The sequence below is a fragment of the Cinclus cinclus genome, chromosome 28 (assembly GCF_963662255.1).
Source record: "Cinclus cinclus chromosome 28, bCinCin1.1, whole genome shotgun sequence".
NCBI classification, from domain to species: Eukaryota; Metazoa; Chordata; class Aves; order Passeriformes; family Cinclidae; genus Cinclus; species Cinclus cinclus.
Window position 1 is genome coordinate 1,962,625 of NC_085073.1, and position 13,284 is coordinate 1,975,908.

At 56.2% G+C, this 13,284-nt stretch overlaps 1 protein-coding gene across 14 annotated transcripts in view; it reads right to left on the reverse strand.

The window, feature by feature from the left end:
- Window positions 1–13,284, reverse strand: part of TCF3 (transcription factor 3) — an 83,209-nt gene that overhangs the window by 12,807 nt on the left and 57,118 nt on the right. For 11 of the 14 annotated variants that reach the window (XM_062510041.1, XM_062510047.1, XM_062510046.1 and 8 more), the window contains 9 exons: window positions 11,729–11,778; window positions 6,199–6,301; window positions 5,502–5,641; window positions 5,246–5,372; window positions 4,329–4,387; window positions 3,588–3,666; window positions 2,743–2,816; window positions 1,932–2,135; window positions 362–485 (listed from right to left, as the gene is read on the reverse strand). In XM_062510041.1, the coding sequence (XP_062366025.1) occupies window positions 362–485; window positions 1,932–2,135; window positions 2,743–2,816; window positions 3,588–3,666; window positions 4,329–4,387; window positions 5,246–5,372; window positions 5,502–5,641; window positions 6,199–6,301; window positions 11,729–11,778 (960 nt within the window). The remainder of the gene's footprint in view (window positions 1–361; window positions 486–1,931; window positions 2,136–2,742; window positions 2,817–3,587; window positions 3,667–4,328; window positions 4,388–5,245; window positions 5,373–5,501; window positions 5,642–6,198; window positions 6,302–11,728; window positions 11,779–13,284) is intronic. The other 3 variants (XM_062510049.1, XM_062510048.1, XM_062510051.1) reach the window with 2 other exon arrangements.

Sequence of the window (13,284 nt, forward strand, 5' to 3'; positions counted from 1 at the left end):
AGATGTGGCTGCCCCTGGATCCCTGGAAGTGTTCCAGGTCAGGCTGGATGGGGCTTGGAGCACTCCGGGATAGTGGAAAGTGCCCCGGCCCATAGGAAGGGGTGGAAGATGATGAATTTTAAGGTCTTTTGCAAGCCGGACCATTCTGGGACTCTGTGAAACCTCTGGAAAAGGCTCTAAGTAGAAACTACACTGTGAATGTTGCAAGGAAGCACCAGCCTGGCAGGGACATCGATCTCCCACGCTGCTGCTGCTGCTGCACAGACCTGAACCCAAACCCCACAGGTGACTCCCCAGACTCCTCAGCAGGTGACCCTGGCACAGGTGAGCCCCATCCTGCACCCATGCAGAACTGCCTTACCACTGTACGTGTCCTGCTGCCTGCTGAGGTCCGGGAGTGAGCTGGGCTGTGATGGAAGTGTGACATGGTTGTGGAGCAAGCTGGGGTTGCTGGACAACCCATCTTCAGGGTGGCCTCCTCCCACCTGTAGCACAATGAACAGAGCGAGTCTTAGGGAGGGATGTGTCATGGCCAGCGGGCAGTGGGGACCTTCACCTGAGCAGTCACCCGACCACAGTCACCTGAGCAGTGACCCAAGGACACCCTGGGAGCTCCATGGACTGGGCTGAGGCACAGCCATATGCTCTCCTCACCCCCCACACCTGAAGCTCCAGAATGCAGAAGGGAAGAGCCAGCCTGCTCTAGCACCAGCTCTCTGGGACATGGTGGGGACACTGCAGCTCCCTGCTCTGAACAGGAACTGCACCCAGCCCAGAGCCCCCCCCTTCACTGTTGTCCCCAACCCCAAGGAAAAGCCCCTCTGTGCCTGGTGCAAGGCCACCACACCAGAGAGGACATGTGTCCTGTGTCCATTGAGCACCACTGTTTCCGCCACCTTGCCAGTGCCACCAGAGCAAGGGACATCCCAGCAACATGAACATGGTTCCAAAGGGGCTGAAGGTAAAGAGTGAGGGCCCCTTCTGAGCCCATGGCCCCAGGGCGATGCCACACAGGCTGGGGGGACTGACAGGACAGAGCCAGCCCTGCTGGCTCCCCAGCTGGCAGCAGCCTGCAGAGGACACGTCTCACTCCCTTCTCAGGAGCAGAATCCAGGGAGCCTGGAAGGGGATCACAACTGGCTCTCTGGAGACTGGAGATGTGTCATTGTCTGCTGCAGCTCTGCCAAAAATGTGCTGGTGTGGTGCACCAGCCTCTAGACAAGGGGGGGATCCAGGTGACCCTGCACGGGACCCCAGCATCTGTATGCCCAGGGCACCCTGGATCCATCATATTCCCTGGAGCTGGAATTAGCCTTCACACAGCAGCACTCCCCATGTGCACAGAGGGACGTGATGCCTGCCCAGGCCATTCAGAGCAGGGAATTCCTGGTGACACCTGACATTCCTGTACCCATTGGATCCCTCTTCTCCTCCCTGCATATCCCAGGGATGCCTTGGAATTATTTTGAGGGATATCCAGTCATATTGCAGGGTAAGAAGAGCAGCTCTCTCACCACTTCTGCCTGCCCTGAGAAGGGGCACAAGGGAAAGGCACACAGAGCTTGTGTCAAGGGTGGACTCAATGTCCCCAGAGCAGCTGTGGCTGCCCCTGGATCCCTGGGAGTGTCCAAGGTCAGGCTGGCCAGGGCTTGGAGCACCCTGAGATAGTGAAAGGTGTCCCTGGCCATGGCAGGAGGGAGAGTAAGATGAGCTTTGAGGTCCCTCCAACTCAAACCACTCTGGGATTCTATGACTCAACTGTCCCTTGCAGAAAGGGACTTCTATGCATGTCACCCATGCAACGCTGCCAACACCTGACCAAGCTGGACCACATGGAGCTATTCCTGCACCAAAGGCAACATCCTCCCAAATGCCAAGGCATGCCACAGTGACACATGTTCCCATGTGTCCCTGCCAGCTCCCACACTCACCAGACTTGGGTGCCTGTTCCCCAGGGCCATGACCGAGGCGGGGAAGGCCTGGCCCAGGCTGCCCACGGCAGCACTGTGTGGTGGTGCTGAGCCCAGCAGCCCGTGCATGTCCCCATGGTTGCTGGACATGGCAGAGGTCTGGCCCACGGCATGGTTCCTCAGCACATGGATGGCTTCATCCAACCTGTCTTCCATTTTGTTTTGCTGGAAGGGCAGGACAGAGACAGGTCTGTGTTAAGTGCCCCATCCTTTCAAGTGGACAAGGTTGGACAGGGCTTGGAGCACCCTGGTCTAGCAGAAGGTGTCTCAGGTGGAACTGTATGACCTTTGAGATCCCTTCCAACCCAAACCTTTCCATGATTCCAATGCAATTCCATGACTGCAATCCCATAAAGCCAGCAGCCCCCTGCTTCTCTGTACTACAGAATGGCTGGGGGAAATCCTGGACTCAGATGCCACAGAGCAGGGATAAGGAGAAATAACCCCACTCAGGCAGTGCCATTCCCCAAAGGCACAGGTCACATGAGTGGAAATGCTCAGGGCAGGGAGGCAGAAACCTGCCAGGAGTTCCTTGGGCTGGGCCATAGCCCTGGATGGGACTGGGCTGGGGAAAGGGTGCCAGGCTGCCAGGGGAGGCCAGGTCAGGGATGCAGCACTCGGCTCTGCTTAGATGCTGCTACCCAAATATCCATCCCTGACCAACCAGCTGACTCCAGGCATTCAGGAGAGAAGGCATCACCAAAAACCCTTCACCACCAGCCCTGAAGGATGAGAGAGAAAAGGAGAAGCTGGAATTTTTGGTGCCACTCACCAAAGTGTGGAGGTTCCCTTCGTAGCTGGGCGATAAGGCACCCGCTCCACCCGCCCGCGGCCACTGCGATGAGCCTGGGGACAAACGCACAGTTGGGGACCGGCCATGGCCAAGGCTGCCACTAGATGGGGCTGGAAGCTGGGGCACAGCGCCGGTCACCGCGCCATGCACAGCGCTTCCCGGGCTCTGCTCGGGCCACACCAGCAGCGCTGCGCAGGCCCCTGTGGTACCGCACAGCACTGCGTGGGCCACCATGTCACCGCATGGGCCACTGCAGCGCCTCACGGGCCACCACAGCACTGCACGAGCCACTGTGGCACCACATGCTCTGCATGGGCCACTACAGCCCCACACAAGTCCCCATAGCTGTGCATAGGCCACCGCGGCACTGCTTGACACCTTATGGGCCACCACAGAGCCCTGTGGCACCGCGTGTTGTGCTCTGGCTCAGACCCTGAGAGATGCCCAGATGTCCCCGGTCCCAGTGACTCGCTGTGACCTTGGGGCCAGGTTATGCTGCACCTCAGGCACAGGGAGCCTGGGCACCAGCTCTGCTGGACCTTTCCTGTCTGAGACGACCAGGAATGGGCTTTCAGCAGGTGCTGAACATGGGTTTTAACCACTTGGCTGCTTCCCGGCTCCCACTGCACTTCTCCCATGTGAGGCAAATCCAGCCACAGCCTCTCCAAGATGGGACACTTGGGGACAGGTCAGGAACGGCAGGAGAAGGTCCTGGGGTTGCTGCCAGCCCTGGGCTGAGGGTTTGGGACGGACCTGGGAAATTCGCTGCCTGGGAACTCCTCAAAGAAAACCCAACCCCCCTTACCCTTCACATTGTCACTCACCTGCAAGGCCCTGCGGGGACCCGACCGGGGTGGAGGGGTTGGAGGAGAAGTTATTGCTAGAGTGGTCAGGGGAGTAAATCTGCAGGGACAGAAGGGGGACGGTCAGCAGTGGCACACTGAGCTAGCTGTCCCCTCCCAGTGGCACCCACCACCTGCTGGGACCTCCCTTCCCGAACCCACAGCTAGCACAAAGACCCAGCCCAGTTCCACCATTAACACTGGGATCTCTGTCCCTACTGTCATCACCCCTGAGTGCAGCCCCTGCTCTTCAGGTCCCCTCTCAGGATGAAGCAGGAGCTCTCAGGAACTGTTGCAGGTTGCATTGTCAGCACCCTTCTGCCACCATGCTAAGATCACTGAACGGGACAGAGACATCTCTCTGGTAATCTAGTGAGACCAGTGCCCTCCAGTTTGAACCAGCACACACAGGGCAAAGACTACTGGGACCTGCAGGACCTGCCGCAAGGTCTGTGTAGGGTGGTCTTGGCAGAGCAGCACCAGGCTGGGAGGGCACAGAGCAGGAAATGGGGCTGCAGGGCTACCACAACCTGCAGTGCCTCAGTTTCCCCATCCACCAAAAGGTGCCAGGACTGAGATGACAGCACATGGAGAGGGGAGAACCCTCCCTCAGAGGCTGTTGTGGATTTGGGGTGCATTCACCTAATGTGTCCATGCTCCCTCCTGGGTAGATGGTCCCTGCAGCAGCAGGACTGGGAGGGGTCAGGACTATCCCAAACTTACTGAGGCCAGAGCCTTCCCAAGTGCATCTCCAGAGCTCCCAGCTGTGGTTCCTCTGTTACCTGCAAGAGAGGACACAGATGCCACTGCCAAGGCCCCAAACCCCAGCAGGACACAGCACCCTACCACAACTTCTTTGGGGTCACCTGCTGGAAAATTTCCTGCTTGTAGTGCTTTGCTTGAAAATTAAATGTTTGTCCAGGTCGGAGCAGCGTGGACATGGGGCACCTTCCCCTTGAAGCCATCAAGGGGCTGCAGGGACATCTCTCCAAGCTCTGGGCCTGAGGTGTAGTGCCACCAACAGCAATCAGACATCTCTGCTGCAGCACAGCTATTGCCATGGGGCATCTCAAACCCCAGCAACCACTGGATGATCCCAGAGGGTCTCTTCCAACCTTAATGATACTTCCATTCTATGAATGCCAGACGTGCCTCTCCATAAAAAACAAGGGTTTTTTCTACAAATCAGTGTCAGGATCCTCATATACTGGGGAGCACAAGCTCATTTCAGTAACAGGTTTTGTAACAGGTTCAGCAGGGTCAAAGACTAAAGCACTCGGAGGTTAACATGCTATCCAAACCCACAACGAACATTCCCATTCTGGATCTAGGGGGAGCAGCTTCACACAAGTGCAAATCCATCCCACAACTCATCTAAGCCACATGCCTCCAGGAGATAATGACAGAGCTCCTGGGCTCCTCCCAGACCCGCCCCACAAGGTGTAAACACGCAGGTGCTCCAGCAGTAAGAACCTCACTGTGCCTCTTTCCCAGGCAGGGACTCCAGACACAGGTGACACATGAGGGACCAAAGGTGTCTGGGTGTGCTGGATGCCTCAGGCACCAGGTTTGTACAAGCCTTGGTTTTCCAGGTGAGCCTGTGCCCGGCCATGGAGCAAGGGGGTCACTCTTGGCCATACCCATGATGTTGTCTGTGCCGCTGATCGGGGGGGTGTGACTGGACACTCCGTATGCTGTGGAGGCTGAGGAGAAGCCGGACACAGAGGGGAGTCCACCGTTCACCTCTCCTGTATGCAGCTGGTAGTTCTGGCAGGGAGGGGGACAGGGGTGAGAGTGGCCCTGGAAAAGCTGTGGGGTTCAGCAGCTGAGGCAGGACCCAGGTGGCCCGAGCCCACAGCCAGGGGAGAAGGTGACACAGCCGTGGGGACACATTACCATCCGTTCATGCTGATGTAAACTGTTGAAGCCACTGGACTGTGGGAGTGGGGACGAGGAGCTGCCCAGCATGGCACCGTAACTTGACTGGCTCATGGCACCTGGGGAACTCCACAGGTCTGGTGAGTTATGGAGTCCATCTGCAAGGAACCCAGAGCTGAGTGGGGCAGGGACAGCAGCCCCCAGCCCCCAGGTGGGAACAAGTCAGCCTTGGCTAAGGGGCTGAGACTCTCCCCATCACATCCTGCCTGTGCTGACCATCACCCACTGAGCAAATCAGGACAAACTCTCTGGGACAGGGACAGGAGCCCAGCAAGGGCTGGAGCTGTGTCAGGGCTTGGGCTGGAGCTCAGGGAAAGGTTCTTCTTTCCCCCGAGGGTGCTGGGCACTGCCCAGGCTCCCCAGGGAATGGTCCCGGCCCCAAGGCTGCCAGAGCTCCAGGAGCGTTTGGACACCGCTCTCAGGGATGCTCAGGGTGGGATTGTTGGGGTGTCTGGGCAGGGACAGGGGCTGGACTCAATGATCCCTATGGGTCCCTTCCTATTCAAGGACATTCAATGATTTTGGGGCTGCATTGTGTCTCATGCACTCCTGCCCTGAGCTCCCTCCAGATGTGCAATCCCTCCCCTAGTCCGTAACAGGCAAGGCTGTCTCTGCTCTGCCTCACTTGTGGGATCACAGTCTGGGCATAACTTACCTGTCATATAAAAGGCTCCAGGATACACAGTGCTGGGAGGTTTTGAGGGAGTATATCCAGCTGGATCCCTGCTGTAGTCATCACCTGAGTTGGATGGATACACCTGTAGGGCAGGAAAGCAGTTGAAGAGACGGGCTTGGTCAGTCCATGGCCTCACATCTTCACTGTGGCTGCCCCCAACCCTGCACAGCTTAAACTTCAAATCTCAGACTTCAGCAGTGAGCAGCAAGTGCTTCACTTAACTGACCTTTCAGGGCATGGAGGGACAGGACAAGGTGCAATGGCTTCCCACTGCCAGAGGACAGAGATAAATGGGATACTGGGAAGGAATTATGTGCTGTGAGGATGGGGAGGCCCTGGCACAGGGTGCCCAGAGCAGCTGTGGCTTCCCCTGGATCCCTGGCAGTGTCCAAGGCCAGGTTGGACACTGGGGCTTGGAGAACCCTGGAATTGAGGAAGGTGTCCCTGCCATGGCAGGAGGTGGAGCTGGATGGGCTTTAATGGAGCTGGATGTCCCTTCCAACCCAAACTATCTGATGAGTCCAGCAGCTTTGCTTTGATTCATCCCACAGAAGATCTGGGGGGGGGGGGAACTGGAGCAGCTCAGCTGAAGTCCTCAAAGGGCACAGATCTTGTGGAGCAGGGCAGGGGACAGGGCACAGACAGGGCAGAGGGCACAGATGACAGAGCACAGAGCAGAGGGCACAGGGGGCAGAGGAGAGGGCATAGAGGACGGGGTAGAGGACACAGGGCACAGGACTCCTCTCTGTTTGTTCCTGTCACCCTCCTTGGTCCCCAGAACCTGCCCAGCTCCAGCAGAAGTTTCGACCCTGCTCCAGTTCCGTTTTCCATGGTTATAACTTTTTCTGGGTAACCACAAAAGCCACCACTGCTGCAGTAACCCCACACTGGGGGGACGGGCTGGGTGGTGCCAGCAGGCACCCGTGTGTCCTTAGGACCCCCCTGTGCCAACCTGGCCCTGTGCCAGGCTCCTGAGCACAGCCCCCACTCAAAGCCCCCAGGGAAACTGGGCTGAGGGGCAACTGAGGCATGGGGGGCTGAGAAGCCCCTCACAGTCCTTGTCACAGGGGAGGGGACAGCCCTCACATCAGATTTCTGCAGCACTGCTGAACTCTGTGATTTAACAGCACATTAAGCACAAGAAAAAGCTCTTCCTTCCCTTCTAGATTAACCAAACCCATCCTAGAAAGTCCTGACCCAAAATCAGCTTCTGCCAGGACAAAAACAGACTTTTCTTCTTTTAAAGCAGAAATTCAACATGCAAAGGAACCGAAATGGCATTCAAAGAAACTGAAATAGCACTCAGATGATGTGAGAACTTTTGTCACAACTTATTTTCATCTCCTTTGATTCATTCTGAAACCGATAATATTTTTTTTTTTAATCCAGCTGAAAGCAGAGGTGGGGCAGGGGCTGGGCTCTGCCTGGCACACACAGCTCTCTTTGGGAAGGAAACTTGCCTGAGTTTCTTTTTCCCCACAGCCAGCTGCTCCCTTCCAGCCCTCATCCTCACCAGCAAAAAGGGACAAAATTGATGGTGAGGAATAAAAGACACAGTCAGGGAATCCTTAAGGCTGGAAGAGATTTTTAAGATTAAGTCCAACCATAAAAGCAGCACCACCACCATGTTCACCACTAACCCATGTCCTCAGGTGCCACAGCCACATGTTTTCTGAACCATTCCAAGATAGTGATTCCGCCATGGCCTTGGACAGCCTGTGCCAGGCTTCTTTTTGTTTTAAAAAAACAACCCCAAAGGCCCTCAGAAATCAACAAGGGTAAAAGGAGCCGGAAAAGGGTCTGGAGCCCCAGGAGAGGCTGGGGGAGCTGGGGGGCTCAGCCTGGAGAAAAGGAGGCTCAGGGGGGACCTTGTGGCTCTGCACAACTCCCTGACAGGAGGGGACAGCCGGGGGGGGGTCGGGCTGTGCTCCCAGGGAACAGGGACAGGAACAGAGGGAACGGCCTCAGGCTGTGCTAGAGGAGATTTAGATTGGATATTGGGAAAATTTCTCCACAGGAAGTGTGATCAGGCATTGGAACAGACTGCCCAAGGTAGTGGTGGAATCACCATCCCTGGAAGTGTTCAAACAACGTGTGAATGAGGCACTTGGGGACATGGGTCAGCAGTGGCCTTGGCAGTGCTGGGGAACAGTTGGACTCTGTGACCTTTAGAGGGCTTTTCCAACCTTAATGACTCTGATTCTACAGGGAACTCGTAAAATAAAGACAAAAAAAGAGAGAGGGGGAAGGGCAAATCCTGACGGACACTGGCAGCTGCCCTTCGTCCCTTGCTCAAAAAAAGAGAATTCCAGGCCTTGGTCCCCAGGATGCTGCCAGGTGCTGTGGGCAGAGGGAGCTGCGCTTGGGCTGGGGGGATGGGGGAGGCAGCGGAGAACGGGAATCCAGCAAATTGACTTTTCCTATAATTTGATTAAATAGCGGGAGCCGGGACAGGGAATGGAGTGCAGCACGTCTGAGAGCCCCGCGCCATCTGGCAGGGGCTGGCTCGGGGCCAGGCGCCCGGCAGCTGCACCAACAGCCAAGCCAGGAACCCACGGAGAAAACAACGGGGATAAAATGGCAGGGATGGAGAGACCAGGGGTGCAAAGCCGGGAGGAAAGAGCAGGGGGAAAGTTCACCTTGCTGTGTATCCACCCTGCTCCACCACCCCCGGAACATCTCCTGCTGGATCCTGGGGGGCCAAGTTTCACCGCAATCCTGGCTCTGACCCCTGCTAATTTTTCATTTTGCTGCCCAGCACAGGGGAGGCTGTGAAAAGCCAATTCCAATCCTTCTGTGCACGGAGCCAGGAGCGCAGAGCCGTGTGCTCCTGTAAATCAGGGCCAGCCCCGTTCCCCAGCCCATGGCCCCAGCCCTCACACCGGCGGCCTCGGGGACCTCCAGGTGAGGTCATTTCCTCTGGTTAAAATTTGCCAGCACGGCGAGAGCAGCTCAAAAAGCCCCAGAGCTGGGATTCGCAGAGTTTTGTGGTCTTGGGTTGTTTTTCCCTCCCTGTTTTTCTTGCTTAAATGCAGGAGCTGGGGTGGAAGACTTTGGGTAGACTGAGGCTAAACAGAGCAGTGACCAGACTGGGAATGCACAGCCTGAAACAGCTCCCAGGCACTGAACTCACTGTGGCAACAAAATCCTGCAGGAACCCACTTGCACAAAATCCCTCCCTGGGTTCCTCTGGCACTGCAGCCAGTGTGGGGCCACATCCAGCCCTGGATCCTGTGCCCAGACACAGCAGCCCGTGGCCAGGAGCTCCAGAGCTGCAGGGGCTCCAGGCCCCGAGGGCAGCCCCAACCCAGCACTACTGCACAGAACCATCAGATGGTTTGGGTTCAGAAAGACCTCAAAGCTCATCTCATCCCACCCCCTGCCATGGGCAGGGACACCTTCCACCATCCCAGGGTGCCCCAAGCCCTGTCCAGCCTGGCCTGGGACACTGCCAGGGATCCAGGAGCAGCCACAGCAACCTCCCAGGGAACAATTCCTTCTCAATATCCCATCTAACCCTGCCCTCATCTCCCTGCTCCCTCCTGGAGCTCCTTTAGGCCCCAGAAGGGGCTCTGAGGTCTCTCTGGAGCCTTCTCCAGGTGAGCACCCCCAGCTCTCCCAGCCTGGCTCCAGAACAGAGGGGCCCCAGCCCTCGGAGCAGTTCCGTGGCCTCCTCGGGACAAAAGCACTGAGCCTGAAAGCCCTGGGCTCCCAGCACAGGTACCTCTGTGCCCGTCCCTGCCAGGCATTGCTGCTCACACCCCCTGAAGCCCCTCATGCTGCCAGTGCCTCTCAGTGCCTTTGGCATCACACCCTGTTCACCCACCCACCCTCAACTCCTGCAGCCACTGACCTCAGCAAGTTTTCAAAGCAGCTCGGGAATTACAGATTAAAGCACTTCATTTTAATGAGATGCTGATTAACCTATTTATTTTGCACGGGGTCCAGCGATAACATGGGGCGGGCTTCTGCACGGGTGAGTCAGACAAGAAAGAGCCTTTGATCCACTCACTGCCTTTGAGGCCACTCCTGCTTCACACTTCTGCTGCCTGGGCACAGATCTGTCTCTCTAGGTGTGGAAGTCCAAAAACAAACCAGGAAGCTGGAGCTCCCAGCACAGGGTGGGTGAGGGAAAGAGGCAGAACCAGCCCGTGCTCTAAAAACTGGAGCTTTGGCATCAAGGGGCAGCAGAGGCAACAGCCAGGGCAGAGAGGGAGATTTAGGTCGGATGTTGGTGAAAAATTCCTCCCTGTGAGGGTGGGGCTGCCCTGGCACAGGGTGCCCAGAGCAGCCCCTGCATCCCTGGGAGTGCCCCAGGCCAGGTTGGACAGGACTTGGAGCAGCCTGGGATAGTGGAAGGCCCATGGCAGAGGAGGCACTGCATGAACTTTTTATGTTCCTTCCAACCCAAACCACTCCATGATCCTATGGAAGGCTGGAGTGCAGATGTCACTCAGACACAGGGAAGGGGCTGAGCTGTGGCAAACGCCAAGCAGCTCTTCCTGTGGGAATCAGGGCCCTCCAGAGGATGGACCAAGCCCCAGCACTTTGAAATTTGAGGCCAATAAAGGCCATTTGTCAGGGCAATGTTTTCCCCACATGTCGACTGGGGTAAAGCTCCAAATTTCACACAGAAACTCGAGGCAGCAACAGAGATTGTGACTCGAGCAGGTTTTCTCTGTAAAAACAGAGACTCTTGGAGCTGGTCTCTGCCTCATGTGGATCCACATAGATCCTCCAACACCCCCAGGTCTGTGAGTCCAACCTGGCAAAGCCTTGGTGTCCTCCAAACCCAGCGCCTCGGGTCCTATCTCAAAGGCAGAGCCTGTGGTGGAGGTTCTAGCTCTGCACCAGTAGTCAGGGAATGCCACAGCACGGATTTCCCCCATGGATGGGGATGTTCCCTGGGTACTGGGGGAGACCAGCTTTGGCAGAGAGTGAGGGCACATCTCCGGCACAGCCCCGGTCTGGAGACAGAGTCCGATGGGACAGAGCCGTGCATGCATGCAAACATTCCAGCCAGGAATGCAGCCCGGCCGCCAGACAGCTCCCGTGTTCCTGCAGGAACCCTGCAGCCCGCTCCAATTAGCTTTCCTGGAGATCCCATTACTTACAGCCACAAAGCCATTGTTCAGTTTATTCCCCGGGAACAGCCGCGGGAGCAGGGATAGCGTATTCCTGCAGGCTGCTCAGCTTTCCTATAAAGCAGCGCACACCTGGAGCGGGCTCAGCTGCCTCCCCCAGCGCAACTGCGCCGCTTCCCCCACTGCACTGAAAGCCGATTCCCGGTGTCGCCTTTCACTCGCGACATAGCGGCAAACACGGCCCAGGCTGCGGGCCAGGGGCCCAGGGCTCCGGCTCCTTCCCCACGGAGCTCTCCCATTCTCGCACATGGGAAATCCCTTCCCCAGCCCGCTTCGATCCCAGCCCGCGATGTCCTGGATTGTCCGGGGCTGCAGGGATGGTTCCCAGGACGCGGGGCAATGGGGAACGCGCTGCTGCCACTTACCGAGGAGGGGAGTCCAGGAGGCACCTTCCGAACCTTTTTGGGCTGTCCATCTGAGTCAGAGAAGAAAGGATCCGAGTTTTCAAGGGGGTTAGAGGGAGGGGCAACGAGCTGCAGCAAAAGTCTCTGGGATTGGAAACTGCAGGTTTCCTCAGACAGGGCTGAGATGCCAAATGTCCCATGGCCAAGGAAGCATCAACAGTGAAAATGTCCAAGAATGAGCCTCTCCAAATCTGTATCCTTTGGGGGCAGGTTTCACACCCACAAAGAGTTCCCAGGACAGCAAGGGCTTGTTGGGAGACACTGAGCCCATAAATATAACATGTAATGTTATAACCCCTCATTGGGGTTTTTTTTGGAAACACTTTTAACTTGAAGTGGATTTGTGGATAGAGGATGCAGAAAGGGAACACATGCAGGGCTGGGCTGTATTTTCATTTGCTTCCTACACAGGGATACACTCAGAAAAGCTTCACTGCTGCAGAAGGCAGGGTTGTGCTTCCCAGGGACAGACCTCAGCCCATCTGTCCAGTTCCATCTCTGGAGGGGCACACAGTATCCAGGAGGAAGGGGACAGTTCAGGGAGGTGGTGGGGAAACATCCAGAAGTGGCTCAAGGGGAAGCACAAGCTAAATTAATTTTTTTCATAATTATTATTTTATAACTATTTTTCCATAATTACATTTTATTGTTTTTCATCATTATTTTTTATTATTTTTCATAACTAAGGAAACCCCTGGCTGGGGGGTGCAGGGTGCCAAGCCAGGGACTCTGCTGGGATGTACCTCCAGAGCAGAAATCTATCCCACAGAATGCTAGAGAATAATTTTCCAGGCTGAAGTGGCAGCACCAGAGTAGACGCCTTTTTCTGAAAAGCACTGAAATATGCACCCATCACTGGGTCACTTCTGGTTTCATTTGTTGGGGAAAGCCCGAAATAGCAGCAGCAAAGTGGCTCTGGAGGGTGCAGGGGGAACTGTGACGAGAAACACAAGTTCTGGGGAACTGGAGCTTGCCTTCCCTCCAAAGTTAAACTCACACCTGAACCCAGGTTTTGGTAAAAGCTTATTCCCAGGTCGATCCAGACATGGGTAAGCCCTGCTTGGGAACAGCGCAGCAGGCAGGGAAAGCTCCTGGAGCAAACATTCCCTGTGTCCCAGGCACAGCGCCTGGACCTCCTGCTGCTTCCTACCCTGCTCCTGCCAGTCCTGCCTGCTGCAACTCCTGGAGGGTCACCAGCCACAGAGACAGCCTCCATGGCAGCCCAAGGCTTGCCAGCAAGGATGAGTGATGTGCAGTGTGGCTGCAGGTGTTTTAACAAGAGCCTCAAGCCATTTGCTGCTTTCAGCTAATCTGGCATTTTCCAGAAAGAGGGAAATTGTACCTGACTCTGAGCACTCCTTTTTTGAGGTTAGATACCTCTCTCTATATATATAAAAAAGAGATATTTATATGCATTTCCTCCCCAGAAAAGTGCAAAGGCCAAATTCATGCCAGGGGCACACGTGGCAACATTAGTCTCTCGTTCCCAACATCAATCCTCATTCCCAAAGGCAGAT